This window comes from Chironomus tepperi, unplaced genomic scaffold (genome assembly GCF_022539635.2).
Source record: "Chironomus tepperi strain 1889 unplaced genomic scaffold, CSIRO-AGI_Ctep_v1 contig_171, whole genome shotgun sequence".
Lineage (NCBI taxonomy): Eukaryota > Metazoa > Arthropoda > Insecta > Diptera > Chironomidae > Chironomus > Chironomus tepperi.
In genome coordinates, this window is record NW_027226293.1 from 1084619 (window position 1) to 1103321 (window position 18703).

General features: G+C 32.9%; 1 protein-coding gene across 1 annotated transcript in view; it reads right to left on the bottom strand.

The window, feature by feature from the left end:
• Nucleotides 1–18703, bottom strand: part of side-VII (sidestep VII) — a 160211-nt gene that overhangs the window by 97021 nt on the left and 44487 nt on the right. The window contains exons 3-4 of the mRNA XM_070638179.1: nt 12364–12496; nt 928–1064 (exon numbers count right to left, since the gene is read on the bottom strand). Coding sequence (XP_070494280.1) covers nt 928–1064; nt 12364–12496 — 270 coding nt within the window. The remainder of the gene's footprint in view (nt 1–927; nt 1065–12363; nt 12497–18703) is intronic.

The window sequence follows — 18703 nt, forward strand, 5'->3', positions numbered from 1 at the left end:
AATTGGCATATTTATCATTAATTAATATAAAAAAGAAGAAAATTCAATATTTGAATGTTGCGAGAGTCTCGTGGGAGGTGTAGGCAGTCATGGAGCTAGGAATTGGGTGTGAATCAATAGATTTAGAGGGTGTGAAGTTGAGTTTGTGATTTTTTGTATAAATTGTCCTCATTGTTGAGTTTTATTATCATATTAAGACCAAGATGACCAAATTAAGAACAAGATGACACAAATTAGGCACTAAGATGAACAAAATGAGGATCAAGATGACCAAATTAGAACCAAGATGACCCAAATTAGTGCCAAAATGGCCTAAGACGAACCAAGATGATCAAATTTAGGACCAAGATGACCCAAATCAGCACCAAGATTTAGAACCAAGATTCAAATTAGGACCAAGATGAAAATAGAGTTGCAATATGGTCCAGATGTTCGCCATTTTTGCGCAGTTCAAAGCCAGACAAGGATATAGGAAATCCACTGTTGCACCCCCTCACTACACCCCTAAATCTCATCCCAAAAAATTGAAATAAAAGAGCCGAGATAATGGAATTCCGGAATCAACAGAAGCAGAAGTTTCCATTATGTGACTCAACAGCATTGTTTAAAATTCCTGAGCAACATAGCAATTGGGGGATGAAATAAAAAAAAAAAAATTGAAAAATATTCGCAATTTTTCATCCTTCCATTTCCATTCCTCTATATCCCGCTCTCTATCCAAATTCCTGGCAATAAATTTTATTTCCTCAAAATGTAAATGAAATTTTTATGAAATTCACTTTTTTTTTCGATCTCATTTCTCCGTACATCCTCCTGCCCCCCCGAAAAAAAAGAGCAGGCACTTCTTCTTTTCACATCTCATCTCTGCATTATTTTTCATTTCACATGAACATTTATTGTGGTAATTGATATAATAAATTATTATACCTGTATCTGAATCTTTGGCATTCTGTACCGCTAATTCACCAGGCAACTTATCAAATAAAAAATATGCTCTATTGGAAAACACTGTTTCATCGGACCATCTTTTTGCTGCATTTGGATCTCGATCACGTATATCGACGCTGAAATGGAAATAGAGGAAAAGAAAAGATATATAAATTTATATTGTAAGTGAAAATTTATTCTTTTATGTATTATATGTGTGTATATCTATATATGTTGTAAAGGAATCATGCATCTAAGTGGTTAGTCTGCTATTGCTTCATATATGCAGTTAACTTTTTTTGCTACTTTTTTTTCTCTCTTACTTCATTTCCTTCTTCTTATTACCATTTTTTGGTACTTTTCTTCCTGAAAAAAGTTTTTTCATTCTGTATTGCTTTTTTTTTCAATTTTACACTACTGGGGGTAGATTGGATGTTATGTGATGATGATAATGGCTAATTCAATTTTTGCACATCCTTAAGTAACCCGGAAAGCACATGGTATAGAAATGATTGAAAATCTGTCCTCATGTCAGAGTCTAGTCAAATTAAGGGCCAGTCTAGGGCCAGTCTAGTCAGTCTTGTACCAGTCTAGGTAGTCTAGGGCCAGTTTAGTTAGTCTAGGGCCAGTCTAGTTAGTCTAGAGCCAGTCTAGTTAGCTTAGGGTCAGTCAAGTTTGTCTAGGATCAGTCTAGAGCCAGTCTAGTTAGTCTATGGCCAGTCTAGTTAGTCTATGGCCAGTCTAGTTAGTCTAGGGTCAGTCTAGGGCCAGTCTAGTCAGTCTAGAGCTATTATAGACAGTCTAGGGTCAGACCAGTCAGTCAAGGCCTCAGGTATGAGTAAAATCGGCTTGGTGTCGGATTTTAACAAATTCATATGGATTGTGCCTTCCTCGTATCGAAGTTATCTACTAGAATTGTAACATATTTTGCAAATGTCTAGGATAACATAGATGATGCTTAGAAAAATGTTTAACTTGCTATTATACACCTTAGAATCTTCGCCAAGCCACCTAATAAGGCTCTTAAGCTAGATTAACAGTTTTTGGCAAGCACTAGATTAACTTTGGCACATTGGGTCAAATTAGCACCGCTGATCAACATTTAAATTCCCTACACTACATCATCTTCAATCAGACACCATACCCATAATATCCAGATGATCCCACTAACAAACAAGCATTCTCATACATTATAAGGTATTATAAGGAAATCTAAGCACATTGCATGACTGAACTGTAAAAGTTTCAACCAATTTCATGTAATTTTATTTATGGAAATTATATATTGCTCACTCTTGTGCATGAAATAGTTTGAATTAGATTTTTAGTCACATACAAATTTAGTTGGTAGCAGAGAGTAAGGAGCAATGCATTGACAGATTGTATTTGGAGATATTGATGCGCATTTAGAGATAGGTTTAGGTAGAGATAGGGTTGGATCTGGTGTTGGGGATTGGGAGATGGAAGTCGGTGATTGAGCAAGCGTTAGGAGACGTCTAGAGAAGCATGGGTCAAATGGATCAAGATGGACCAAGAAATAAGGAAGTAGAAATTTCATTCGAACGTAGCAGCCATGGTAAGGAACATCATTTTTCCAGACACACCTAAATTTAGGTTCAACATCCCAAAGTAACCCTCCTGACAACTTTGACAGTAAATTATATAATTTACAGTTTTAAAGCACATAAAAAATAGCAAATAAACATAAAATTCATTTTTAATGAATACTGATGAATGCCAAGCTAAGCTACCTCCATTATGAATCATCATATTCCACATCCATCCACCACATAAATAATAACATAGCCTACACTCAGACAAAATGACAGATCATCGGATTTTCAAAATGATAATCCGGAAATGCATCAGAAAATTACATGATAAAATAGAAAGAGCTTGTTAAAGCATTAGAGAAAGTAATTACATGTATTTTATATTCTGCAGTACTGCAACATGTTGATGAAAAAAAAAATCACTGAAAAAATAAAATTGTCCCCACACATGCACACAAAAAGGATTTAGTATTTTTTATGTCTTTAATTTCATTTTTAACTCTCTTATTGCCTTAATTTCAATCTGTATATACTGTGTAACTATTTTGTATCTCGTACCCTCAAAAAAGCTCAGTTTTCTATAAAACAATTTAAAACATGAAAAATGCTTGCTGGAAAAATTCTTTTTCACAGATATAGCATTTTTCTTTTTTCGTTAAATGAAGTCGTGAACATGACAACTGTGTTTTTTTTATTCTCATCTCTCTCCCTATTTTTGCTGTGTGCCACCATCCTACATGCTTTTACTGGTGAATGCTGAAAATGCTTTTGTACTCTCTACACTACCATATCCCACAATGTTTTGGATTTAACAGTTGAATTCTCATGTAGTTTTTCAAGTTTTTTTATTTTTTTTTATCTCTCTCTCGCCATACATGTATAGACAATGATCCCACATTGATTTTCATTCTTTGAATTTTTTACACTTTTATTAGTGGAACATTGTAAGGAATGTTTTGTAAATGATGTGATGGTGGTGTATTCATGATAGGTGAGTAGCTAGAGCAGTGCTTTGAAAACTGAGTGCTGCTGAAATTTTTTAGTATGTAAGACCGTATGTCGTATGTGTTTTTGGTCAAGGATTACCACCAAAGCATTGACACTAGTTCATTCGCTTTCATCCGGCCCATACAATCTTTCATTCGGATGAAACGCGTGGCAATGCCTTGAGTCCACTAATTTGTGCTGTGGTGCAAAAGAGTTTTGGTAACACTAAGCTAGAGAATGGTAATGAGCCACCAAAAACTGAAGAAATTCCCGAAAATTCCCAAAGATCTTAAAAAACCCAGCATGTACATGCTTTTTCAATTAAACGCTCTCCAAAACTGTTGAAACTTCATTTTGATACTCAAATAATTGGAATCTTTGGGAGAATTGAGAAAACCGACGTCTGACTCAAAGCTGACCAAATTTCAAGTTCATACCCCTTCTCGTGGTATGTCTTTGCACCACTAAATTGCACCGATGTCGACTACGCTCTGTGTTGGCCCTTAACAAGCTTTTGTTTTACTTGAAAGGATAGATTTGAAGCCTCTTTGCCTGTTAAGTCTGTACTGAGGATTAATGGCAGCCAATTCCATAAATATTACTGATAGGTATGGTAAGATTTACAATCTACCAATTACGATCCCAACATGGGCAGTAGCAGAGTGTAAACATGATTGTACTATCAACTTGAGATTGACTGATTCATATTGACCATATCTAGCAGAAAAAGAACATTTTCCCAATTTGTCTGAACTGGGAATCGAACTCACGTTCTACTCTTTCCAGTTGTATGCTCTTACCACTGAGCTATTAGGGTTTCTTTGACGTGCTTGACAGAATATAAACTAAAACTATTATTCTACTCTGGAGATTTTCTTGACATGATTATGGACTCAATGTATGGACTTATTGTACATATGTAAATAGAAAGTTCTAGTTACATACTGTTTAGTTTTGATCCAATTTCAAATAAATGTCATTTGAAGATGATCCCCATGAGGAATTTTTATTATATATTGTTATCCAAAACTTTGTATTCCCGACGTACATATGACCATGTTGATGAAACTTAATACCTCAACTTCCCCTTCTTTTTGTGAGCTTAACAAAATATCATGAACTTTGGCTTGACTCCATGAACTGTATATGAAATACGACAATATTTTTGACTCTAAATTCCTTCCAAAAATCCCTAAAATCACCCTAAAAAAGTTATTTTAATCTTCAGTTTTTGTATTGTCATTTAAATTTGTTCCTTATCTTCTTATTCATCCGTGGCCCCCCGAAAAAAAAATGTGCCACATTTTCGACAGCAAAGTAAATGATGAGGATACAATCGCGACTTTTCTTTTGGGGTTGACAACAGAGGCTCTAATGTTTTCTGCTCGGGTCATCTACTTGGAAAAAATCGGATCATTCGTCCGTCATTAGCAAGTTTGCTTGCGGGTGTTGAGTAACGGGGGTTGTAAAATTTTACAAAAAAAAAGAGAATATTCCAGCCTACTGGAGAATGCGATTGTTGAGGATGGGTGTAATTTGACTTTGAAATACTTTTTATTGAAAAATTCTAAAAGGAAGAAAACATGAAAGTGTTTCAGATGGTTGAGTGATTCTGTTTGACGTAAAGGGTGAAGATAGAGACTTGATTTATATTTAGAATGAAATTTGAAGTGTCTATTTGGGTGTGTTGCATAGGATAGACAGAATAATTCTGCAGAATTCTGAAACACAGTTGCGCAGAATTTTTTGAAACTACAATAAACTGCAGAATTAGGTCTTCAAAATTCTAGGACTAGCAGAATTATTCTGTTTTATTTCAATAGAACTATTTGCAGAAGGTATTCTAAATGAATGTCACAATATTTTAAATGCAACAAATTTTAAAAAGCTTTTAAACAACATAATTCTGCAGAATTAAACTGATGAGCAGAATAATTCTGGTATCATAATTTTAAGAAACATACTTCACAAGAGACTCAAATTACATGTATAAATTATATACTTCACAAGAGGATATTATCCTATACGTACAATTTAATAAGTAATGAGATTCATATACTTGAACAAGAAAATTTTATATTTTTAAATACATTTTGTATGAGCTTATAAATACTTCATCAAAAGGATATTTGAATTTCGTACATTTTGTATGAAATTAGACGTAATATTCACAAGAGGACATATTTAAAAACAGCTTTTGTAAAAAATGAAATTTATATGACTTCACTCAAGCAGGATATTTAATTTTTTAAAATATTTTGTATGAGATTATATACTTCACAAGAGGATATAATTTCGTACATTTTGTGTGAGATTATATACTTCACAAAAGGATATTTTTTCGTAAATTTCGTATGAAATTATATACTTCACAAGAGGGTATTATTTTTGAATTGTTTGTTAAAAGAAAAATTACTTTTAAAACCTTAAAAATTTCTAGTAGATTACATGTTTCGACCACTTCGGGTTCACAATGAATCCCGTTCCAAAACTGCCTCTAGTTCAGTGCCACCTGGAGAAGTTTAGCAATTAAATTATTTAACGATAATTTTTCTGTTATTTTAGCCTTGGTCGTTATCCAATTAAATCCAGTTCGTAATTCCTTTATTTGGGTTTCGTAGCTTTGACTTAAAGATGGCGGCTTGCTGGGCTGACAAATCCTGATTCATTACTATGTGGCTTGGATTAAAGCCTCTCACCACGAGAAGATGGGATTAATACTTAGTGGTGTTAATCTAAGTGATGCACTATGCTCCATGTGTTCCGCATTCACTACTTTTGAGAAGTCAAAATTTTACAAAATTTCTTTTATTTAAAAGGTACAAAAAATATCCTGAATTTTTGAAGTATATAAGTTTCATAACAAAATTTTACGTAAAAGATATCCTCTTGTGAAGTATGATAATACTCATTACAAAATGTAGGTAAAAATATCCTCTTGAGTGAAGTATATAATCTATATACAAAAATTTAGCTCTATGTGAAGTATATTTCTCAAAATATATATACTTCAGAATTATTCTGCTCATCAGTTTAATTCTGCAGAATTATTCTGTCTATCCTATGCAACAGAAGCGTCTATTTGAGTAGGAATTACTTAGTGTGTTAGTCAAAATTTGAGTTTTAAGGAAAAAAAGCTTGTTAATTTTAATTAAAATCTATTAATGAATTGGGTAAAGGTTTGTGTGTGAGCAAAGGTTCTACAATTGACAATAGTAGTTAATATGATTGCAATCACTGTTCAGGACGAAATACATAATATTATGGCCAAGAACAGGGCAAATGAGGCTCAGTTGAGGCAATATGACAACATCCAGTGTGTTAACCAGAGCAGAAATTAAACTTTAAGAAATGAACGAGTCAACGACCAAAAAAAACCCAAATTCATCAAATAGACACAGATATTTTAGGATCAGAGACAATTATGCTATGCTGTATATTGCTAAAATGAAGTAAGAAGATCAAATTTCAGCAACTAATTGAGTTTTACTCATTTTCTAAAGACAAAGTGACGTACAGTCTTCAAGAAGACATCAGAGTCTCTTAATATCTTTATAAAGACTTGCCGGTAGCACGCGACGTAAATATACTCTAGCAACAATGTTGCAATGCTCTAATCAATCGATAAATTGCACTCTTTGAGTATCTGTGATTCCTCATTCCCAAATATCATTCTACATTTAATTTATCAATACTCATTGTGAGAATTAAATTGAAAACACAAATAGAATTTAACTAACTACATTTTTATTCCTCAATAGCTGAAATATAATAAAAGATAATCTATTTCACTGTTCGTGATATTATCACATGTAGACAAAAAAAAAAAAATTGAAAAGGAAGAAGGAGGAAAAATTAATAAAGCTTGAACTGCTTGATTTTCATCATCATTCTGCAATTGATTTTTTTTCTTTCCTTCTACTTCGTGTGCCACCCCAACAAGAACATAAATATATAGAGAAATTTTCATGATGTTGAATTAAATTATTTCCAATTGAAAATGAAAAGTTTTTTTTTTATTTTATTTTTTCTTTCTTTTTATTCGTTTCTAATTGAAAGCAAACCAACATTATAATTGCCAAGAGGTTAAATGTTTGTTCACGATAAATATAAAAAGAATGTTGAATAAAATAAAAGTTTTTTTATATATATATTCCTACATATTTATTCAAAGAAGCTGTCTCCTTTTGTGTGTGTCTTTTACTCTCTTTTGATTCATGGCACATACAATGAAATAGTTGCTTTATTCGCGACGGTGGGGTAAGGAAGCGCATTTTGATAGAATCTATTAAGCAAGTCTCCTGACTAGACTAGATACCATGCAAAGAGCTTACCCTTAGAGTCATAGACTATTGCATTAACTAGCTAATAAGGTAAATGCCAATGTGCCAATTTCTGCAATGTATGAACACTTCTAGCCTGTTATACCTCCTTTTGCATAGATCAAATAATTTATCAGTCACGACTGCAATAGCAGTACTAAAACTTCTCGGTTTCTAGGCTTGTCGAAAGCTGAGTTTGATTGAATTGGGTTGTCATTTTTGTTCCAACCCTAATATCCTTTTGTAGTTTTCTTTGTACAAGTTATGTTCATAGATAGCAAGTTGTAAGCCTGCTATCCCTAGCTTGTTTGTGGGGGTGCCAAGCGAGTCTTCGCATAAGCCTAACCAGGACTCAACCAGTAGAACATCTGTAAAGTATTGTAGACTTAAAGACAGCATTGCATTTAGTATCGGTAATTAGTTGACCAAAGACATCGAAAGCCAGCTTTAGAAGGCATCTAAGGAAATTCATGCATTGATATTGATCAGTCCAGCGAATTAAGTAAGACTTAGTAATGGGGAATTAAAACAGGAAAGTTCCTGGACTGGATGTTTTGATAAGGACGCTTGAGTTATCGAAATATAGAGCTGTCTACAGACGTTCTCTGAACGCACCAATGAATCCCTGAGCGCTCTGCTAAAGAAGTAAGTAAATAAGTATCTGGGAATTGATGATTGGAAAGTATGACTCCGAAGCAGTGAAATGACATTAGTGGCCTAAATGCTAGATAGTTGGCCTTACTTGCCAAAGATCCGGAGTTCAATCCCAGGTCTGATTTACGAAGCTCTTTTCCATTTCTTTGGCACATAATATTTCAATAGTTCCCAACTTTCAAGTCTATCTACTCTTCCCTGCAAACAGAGCTCTGTAGAGTCGGCTCATATGTATAGATCAGTCAAGTAAATTTCAAGCTCTGCTTGCAAAACCAATTAAAAATCCAGACAAAATTACATTACGACTATAGACAATGTAGCCACAATATCATCATTAAAACAGCGATTGAAATAATTGCACAATAAACGTAAGGGAAGAAAGGAACGAATATTCACATAGCAGAGACAATAAAGTAAAGCATGCATGCATAGTACGAGGTAGGATGGTATTCTGCATGTGAATGAAAATGAAATTTTTTTTTTTGATTGCTATATTGTTTTTATCTATGTATGTGCACCAGCTCCTACTGTCTTTTGTGGCTGGCGAAGGTGGAGAACATCACATCTCTTGAACATACACAAAAAAACCTAAAAAGAAAGGGGAGAGATGAGAGATTCTTTTGAGGATCTGCCGTTCATTCAAATTCATAAAAGTCGCTTTTTATTATGAACAACGACAATGATTATGCCAGGGACAAAAATATATATATTCTTTAACTGTGTGTTTGTGCCTTTTTTTTCCTTACTCACTCATTGTTGCATAGAAACATAATCACGTTTCTCGTTTTATGAATATAATGCAAGTGCATGAATTTTTCACCTTTTGTTTTTCAGGAATAATTAAAACCATAATTTATACTTTTTTATCCACTGAAAAAAAAAAGTTGTGTATATACTCATAATGTAAAAGAAGTGGGAATGATGAGGTAGGGTAAAAGAAGTGAGGAAAGAATAACAAACCAGCAGTTAAAGCTGTAATGTAAAAGAAACTGTTTTTGTTTTTCCACTGAAATGAATGTAAGAAGGTGGGGAGGGAAGGATGCAATGTTATGATGTTAAAAGGTATGTATTATGTGTGTTGACGGGAGAAAGAGACTGAATGAGATAATAAGCGAGTTTCTTTATCTAGTTATTCTAGTAGAAATAAGTATGTTGAGGAATGCTAATGTGTAATTGGTATGTAAAGCGCAATTTTTAGGTAACCCGGTCGATGAACGTTCAAATGTCGCTACTTTAGCGCCGAAACGGATCTTTGGCTTGAGAAGGCTTAAGTCAGCCCATTGGTTGCACGTATTAGGAACATGATGTTCTTTGCAACAATGAGTAGTACAGCATAAAAGTTAAAAATAAACTGTATACGAAGATTGATTTTGAATGTACGAATAGGCAAAGAGCATGCTGTCAAGAGCTTGCTCTATTTAAATATACTAGAAAAGCATGATCACGTTCGTGCCCTCAATTTACTCTACCTTTGAGAGCAAGCTCTTTGTCTGCTGGCGATGATGATTAGTTCCAGTCCACTGTGAATTTTAGCGCATTAATAAAGCGGTTGAACTTCGGATGAGTCGAAGTGGCTCGGTTGCGGAATGGTTTAGTACTTTGGTACATAATTATGTAGTGGAAACGCGGCTCACAGCCTCCCTTTGAAGGCTTTCAAATTCTGGGATGAAAAGTTCAGAAACCATCAACTTATCATCCATTATTATTTTAAATCCCACGCAACACATCCAAAAATTCCTACTTTTTGAAAGGTTAACCATCAAAATAGACTTCATAACAATTTCGTGACGACATCAATGAACCCAGAAGGATAAAAGCTGTTTTTATAATATGTGACGTAATGGAATGGAACTTATTTGGATTCCGAAAATTTGATATCGAGTAACAATGAAAGATATTTTGTTATTATATGTTCTTGGAAGCATGAAACCTTAAAATACTTTGAAAAGTTTGGTATTCCTTAGAAATGAAGATATTCCTTCAGTTACTTTGAATCTTTTTATGTTCATGGTTTCATTGATATGTCAGGAGCCGTTTGGTTATTAGGTATGTTAGAGGGGACTAGAATTTGTACAAACTAGGTGACAGAGCAAGCAACAGAGTCAGGTGGAAACCCTTTTGTTGTAGCCTGTGCTATGAAAACTACCATTAGTCACCAAACTGGCATGAATTTGTCTTAAACTGATATTTTTTAGTATTTAAAATATCCTGTAGATTCTGTAGATATACGATACACTTAACTTAATTAGCTTATATCACCAGCATGGCCACTTGAATTAATTATAAAAATATTATTGTTCTTCTATCTTAAATCAATGTGTTGGTTGAAAATGCCAACATTGTAGGTGAATTCGACAATTCTTCATCTACTCTAATTGCCAAAAACAAAAAAATTAATTAAAAAGATCAACATCCCCCACCTGCATTTTATATTTGCATTTTCCAGAAGCACAAAATTTTTGAATAAAATTATAATAAAAAATATAATTTTTTTAAGAAAAAACAGAAAAACAAGCATGAAATAAAACGATAAAGAAAAGACCCATTAGTGTCATTGTAATCAAGAAGGTTACTCTGCTGTCGTTCTACTTAAATATTTAATTGAAAAAATAAATGCAAAAAAAATTAAATTCACGTATCGCTGTGAGGATCTTTTAGTCGTTTAAATCTCAAGTCAACAATTTGTAGCAACAAACATAAACTTTGTTTCACGAAATGAAGCTAACGAAGAGATGGAATAAAAAAGTACATTTTTATAAACGAAATATTTGTTAGGTAAATGTGTGTTTATCAAGGGGGTGAATAAGATTGGAAATATGTGGAAATCAAGCTTTCTTTGATAAAAACTAGCTTTTTGAAATTTTGAATTTTAACTTTAAATTTAAGATTTGAATTCTAATTTGAAATTTGAATTGAATCTGAAAATTGAATTGAAACTTCAAAATTAAATTAAAATTTGGAAATTGAATTGAAATTTGAAAATTGAGTTCAAATTTGAAAAATGAATTGAATTTGAATTGAATCGAAATTTGAATTTGAATTGAAATTTGAATTGAAATTTGAATTGAAATTTGAATTGAAATTTGAATTGAAATTTGAATTGAAATTTGAATTGAAATTTGAATTGAAATTTGAATTGAAATTTGAATTGAAATTGAATTGAAATTAGAAAATGAATCAAAATTTGAAATTTGAAAACTGAATTGAAATTTGAATTGAAATTTGAATTGAAATTTGAATTGAAATTTGAATTGAAATTTGAATTGAAATTTGAATTGAAATTTGAATCGAAATTTGAAATTTGAATTGAATTTTGAAATTTGAATTGAATTTTGAAATTTGAATTGAATTTTGAATTGAAATTTGAATTGAATTTTGAATTGAAATTTGAATTGAAATTTGAACTGAAATTTGAATTGAAATTTGAAAGTTTTTGAATAAAAAAAATTGCTATTTTCCTCCAATTGAGAAATTCAAATTGCTTGATGAAATAGTCTAAAAAAATTTTCAAATTTGAACTTTTACCAGTTTGCAAATTTTTCAGATTTTTAAATTGAAAAACTTTTTTTTTTTTGAAAAATTATCTTCAAAAACTTTTTTTGAAAAAACTTTTTTACAAAGTTGTAAAACCGCTTTTTTCTTTCAAAAACCGCGGTTTTTTAATTTTTGGGTCAAAAAGTGCGGTTTCGCGGTTTTTGAAAAAGCTTTATTGCTTTGTAAATTTCATTCAAAGTAAGTATTCCTTAAATTTCAACCATAATTCCCCCTTCATGTCTGTGTATATATACGAAATTTATTTCTGAGAATAACAAAAATATACAACAATAAAAGAAAGTAACAGAAAAAAAGTTTTCATTCACTATATTAATACATGTAGTATCAATATACGATGTAAAAAAACTTTTCATATTAAGACTCACCTATATATTGGAGTTCCTTTGTCTTCTCGATACCATAATATGAGTTCAATATCATCATTTATTTCCTGTGTACTTATATTACATGGAAGATACACTGTCTCGCCTATCAGTGCCTCGATTGAAAAGGAAGGAACTGGAAAATAACAAGCATATATGTTAAATTAATGTATAAAGTTCAATATTAAGTTCAATTTATTCTCACTCATTCCCAAATACACACACACATACACAAAAGAGCTATGCTGCTCAAGAGGTAATTTAGTTTCAAAATGCTTCTCTCATACATGCCTCCAATTTACATAATATATCCTATTTGCGACGCGACATCTCAGCAAAATGCGTACATCTTTTTACGCTTACAAGCATTTACGTGACTTTTTTGTTATTTTTTATTCTCTTTACCATCTTCTTCCATCCATTTCCATTCATTTCATTTCCATGAACAACTATTTGTATATCGATATACATACACACGATATATATATTCATTGAGAATTCTTAGAAAAGCCTCGTCAAGTCACATCACTTCTATGATATGTAATTCATTCTTCAAGTCATGCCAAAAAGATGAACAAAAAAAACAAAAAAATATTCATTTAATATGTAATGGGTAATATTCATTTAATGCATCACATTTGTTAGGAACTTTATTGCCACTTTACGAGTGAAATATGTATGATTATATGTAAGCATATCCAGTAAAGTGGCTTAAAGTGTCTGAAAGACACAGAATATTGTGTGTGCATTTCGGATCGATATCCGGGGTGGACTATAACGTTTGTCTAAAGGATGACATGAATTTAATCGAGGATGGGTTTTTTTGTGGATGAGGTCATTAGTTTTAGTGATATTGAGGTGCTTTTACAAATGAATGCTTTCAAGATTATGTCTGGAGATGTTCATGCTTAATTTTTTTGAATGTCGAATGGGATTTAGGTTATATTTTGGTCTTTGTAGTTGAAGATGTGATGAGATGTGTTTGAGGATATCTCTTATGGACAAAGGAATGGATAAGTGATAGAATCTTGAGCGTTTATCACTTCCAGATTTTGATTTTTGTGAATTTCGATCGGTATTAAGTGTGGTGGCAATGTCAAGCCATACTGTCTACTAATCACAAGCTACTTTACTCGGAAAAGCTGTACAGAATGAGCTATCTACTTTGCATCACCATAAGAAGTCAAATGAACACAAGGAAGGCTCAAGAACTCATGGTGAGAAGCTTTAGACAGATTACAATTGGATAGAACCAGCATTACGAGATGTCTAGGGAGGATATGCATCAGCAATGGGAGATCTACACGACTAGTGAACTAAGTAATTTTAAGACGTTCTAGAACTCAAAGTCGACAAACTTGAAGTCGACTCGAAGTTGATTGAAAAAAATCAAATCGATTCTACTCAATTTTGAACTGTGAGACGTTCTATAGCTTAAACACACAAAATTCAAACTTCCTTACATACCTCATCCAACAAAATTTCCATTTCCATTCCCCAACATGACCAAAATCACTCAAGTAATGATTGAGAATCATCTCAAGCAAAAGTCAAATTCTTCAAGTCATGACATTGTGTATATAACGTCTGATCCAGGCAATAATTTATGCTAGGCATACCAGATTGATGATAGAAGTTAATATAAATTATTACTCTCATCAATGATTTTTTTTCTTGTGCCTCGTGTCATGCGATTATATAACTTAGGACAATGAAGCATTTTTATGTGTTCAGGAACAAGAAAGGCTCTTATAAAATTCATATATGCTGCATATTTATAAAGTCAAACTCGTAACATTCATAGAAATTCTAATATTATATATTCATTTGTAAACAGCCACTGCAAATATCATTCAATAAAACTTTCAAATCCAATGCACAAAAATTGTTGAAGAATCTCGCGTGTTATTGAATATTTCGCTATAAAATATGAAATAATGAAAATTTTCTAGGAAAATTGAATAACAGTACAAAAGTTTATACTTTTTTTTTGTCACATAACTGCAAGCATAAAATATTGAATGAAATTCAAAAAGTTTGAACGCGAATATGAAAAAGCAGGAATGTACACACAGCATATAAGTTTCTATAACTCTCGAACATACAATGTAACATAAAAGAGTAAAAGAGGAAAAATATTTAAATTCAATTTTTCTCTTATGGGAGTTGTTTTTAAGTGATGTCCATTGTAGGAGTCGATGTGTTAGCTTAAGCAGGATGTGACAAGAGTATGTAACTCATGAAACTGGCTTCGATGCCGAATTGATACAATATAAAGGCATTTTGGTCATCATTATCATGATTCCATCTCCATTGATGTTCTAAATGTGATAAGAGTATGAGTTCAAGAAATGCTTGAGTCATCAAAAACTCGTTCTCAAAAAGAGCATGAATTAGGGTTTTGTATGAAAATGACTGCTGCAAACCGCATTTTTAGCAGTATAAATAGGCAGAAATCAGTCATTGCGGTGCCACCGAAGCAGTTTTCAGTCTTATCATGGATATGACAGCATATCGATGTCCTACCGAACAAGTAGTGCTGTCCATGTAAATCAACGAGATTTTCTGAGCTCATTAGGGTGTCATTAAGGCAGCTTCGCGTCTTTACGTTGATATCAACAGCGACGCAATGCTCTGAGTCCGGATCATCTGGCAGAAACTATGGATTCCATTTAATAACTAGTTTCTGCCAGATGATCTACTCATCAATGCTCTAGCACATTGTGCTGTTCTAGCAAGTCATCGAGATCTTCTAAATTAATTATGGTGTCATCAGGGCAGCTTCACATCTTACCGTTGATACGATAGCCTAGCGAACACTTTAAACTGTTCAGCGAAGTCATCGAAATCATCTACATTCATATTATGCCCTCGACCCAGAGCTCTTCATTCACCATCCATCTACATATCTTAAAACACGAACATCACTAACGAACAACCACTGATCTGAAATATATCCGTGATGTCTACTCATCCATTCAACGTGATTCTCTCTCTTTACTTTCTGATGACAAAAGCGAATGTTTGAATAATAAAAGCCATTAAGTGTAGTACTTAATACAATTTAATTGGCATTTTTCCTCACATTCACTTCTCTTATGCTGTCATTCAACCTTTTTTTATTCCCCCTCTCTTTCTATTCATCTACTTTCTTCACATTCAATGCGTTGTTTTTCAGCTCGTTTAAATTAATTGAAAGGAAGTCAATGTTGAATGTTTTATTGAAAATGTAAATTTTATTTTAAACTTTTTTTTTATTTTTACTTCATCAACACTCGGCATATACGGTTTAGCTTTAGATTTTCTATCTTGTGTAATTTATATAACCATGAGAAAATAGAGCGTAGATTACGTTAAAACATGTTTTCCATGATAGTATAGTGATGTTACTAATTAATTAATGGCAAATATTTGTTATAGCACCTGCATTAAATCCCACAGTTAGGAATGTTACTTGAACAAACATTGTGTGGGCGTTGTGAATTAATGATGTTAATTGAAAATGGAGATTTATTTTTGGGGATTTTAAGGTATTCATACTCGTGAGGTTGGATTGGATGTGTGGAAAAGGATGGTAAAGCAGAGTTCGAAATCGACTAGGATTTTATTTGAAGCTCTGTATTAAACTCCTTAAAATTCTGAACTGACAGAGGTTTTAGAAGGGTAGAGCAGCCTTTATACGCTCTCTATGCTCGACAATGGGCTCACTTGCGTCCCAACCAAAGAAGTAAGTAAGGAATCCTTGTGAGCAATCACATAGGTTGCCTATAAACTCATGGAAGGAAGCTATTGATATAGATAGTGTTGAACTTGGCATTTTGGATATGCAAGTCGAAGCCAGCGATAGAACCAGCATCAGGTGACATCTATAGGACGTCATGGATCATATTTGATCTATACATCCAGGAAACTAACTAAACAGACATTCTTACAAGCAATATTGCCAGTAAAAAAGATCAACATCCTCATTATCTCCTGACCATAACTTACAAACAATCCCCAAGACTATATTTTTATCTACATCATTCATTGTCTTAGTATAACACAGTATTATTCCACTATATATATGTTTTAAAGTGGATAGTGCTATCATTTATTACAATAAATTAAGCTCCATCATCTGGTCAAATTGTTCATATATATATTTTTTTACTGAAATAATAATGTAGTAACAGACTAACGAAGCATATAATTTTTTGGTCAGTATTATTTTTAGAATTCTCATAAAAATACTGTAGGATGTTCTTTTCTGTACCTGATAGCTTCTATCGAAAGTAAATTCAAGACTGAGAATTCGCCTCAAGCTATTCATATATTTTTAGAACTATTTGAATCAGAAAAAATGTTATTTAAGATCATTTTTCATTTTTTTTACATATTAACATGCGTGTAGGTGCTTTGCTCAAACTGCTTTTCGATCCTTAATATGAAAATAGATTAGGTTGCATAATTTCTTGAGAGTTTTGTGAATCCTATGACAACAATCGATGTAATAACTGAAAGAGATTTGTTTTTGAGAATTGAACCCACATGTTCGCAAAATAGACGCACGAGCTCGAGCACGCAGTACAATTTAATTGTCAGGGTGACTGAAATGTAATCGCAATAGCACAGTCGATTGCCTACTTCCTTAGAGAAGGCACACGAGAGCCCTTTGTTGCATTTAGAGTTCATCGAAAGCTGGCTTTGTCTTTAGATAACGACTGTGAGATTCTTATTCCCAGTAATCTCACACAGTAATTCCATGAGCTCATGGGCACAGTTAGGGAGCCACTAAGTGACCGTTATGACCGCAGTATGTGAATCAGCCCTCAAGTTAGTTTGATTAGAACCAACTGTCAGATCATTGGCAAAAAAAACCAAATTTGGAAACATTTCAATGTGTGTCGATCGGGTTATTGAGCTCAAATTCACTGATTTAACGTAAATTCACCTGACTTTACTAAACAGCAAAGCGTTGCTCACTAGGGGCACCGCTAGAGGTATCACTAAGTAGACATATTGATGGTAATGCGCGAAGTGGCACTAACGACACCATGAGGACTGTTTTCTACCCATTTTATGTCAATAAATTTGAATCACCGACTAGTGCCTCTCAGACTCTTAAATCTAAAATTCAAGCTACTCCACCCTTTTCACTAAGCTAAATTATTTAATAAATTATCCAGAAAAACGTAATACATACATAATAAAATTCAAGAAAAATGTAGCATCGTAACTAAAAATAAATTCCCCACTAATGCGCGTAATCATGATTCAAAAGTGCCTTGTTCCGACTATTTAGTTCAATTATTTCTATGAACAAAATAATCCTTAACAATTGAATGAATTTTGACAAAGTGCAGCTAACAAAAGGAAATTTTTTTTCGCGAGCATTAAAAAAAAAATGCTTTTAAACTTAGCGTGTGTGTGTTTTTTGTTATAGTAAAAAGCTTTAGGGGTGAAATGAAGGAAGAAAGGAATGAACAAAAAAAATATGTAGTCTCATTCACTTACAGCTATAGAATGCGCTAAATGAAATGTAAGGGCAATTTAGCAATTTTTCAATACGCTTTCTTGCATGAAGTATGCTGTTAAGTTTACTTTCCCATATTGCTTATGTAAATATCTTGTTTTGCACATGCCTTCGTGCAATGTCTGGACAACTTTTTTTTTGCAGACATACATACTTAGAAGCTTTCCGTTGGTTGTGGTGTAAAGTTTGTAAAATTCATAGTTTAAGGTAGAAATGTTTACTTTTTGAATTACTTACAGTCGTGTAATTGATTTCGATATGTAAGCTAGCATGAAACTTGTAAGTTTTCAATTAAAATTATGCAAATTTGATGCAAATCACTTTTTTGACTAATTTGTTAATGCAATTAAGAAGTTGTTAGTATATTTCGCCAAGGATATACACTAGTTTGTAACTAGTGACACCAGCCTTTGGTTTTAATTTTCCGTCCTGTTTGCTTTATCTCACCTAAGGCTGAAATTTTCTTATGGCTCTTTGAATGTTGTATACAGCCAGTTCACACAGGGCATTGCTTAGTTCTAATTTAACTGTACATTGTATGAAGAATGGATTCTCGAAGTTTTGGATTCGACAAATTTTCGAGACCGAGATTGATGCTTTTACAGGCACTGATACCAATACAACAAGGGATTACTACAAAATTGTCGGTCTCGAGAACTCTTGGTATGAATGGACTCATCATCTACAATCGTGTGACTAGCTAAGCTGTTCATTAGAACATTTCATAGTTGGAATCCCAAATGAAGCATGCTGAGAGTAGCTGATCCTAAGTTTTGGTGAAAACATGACATATTTGAAGCTTGCCTTGATGTATTTATCCCGGTATAT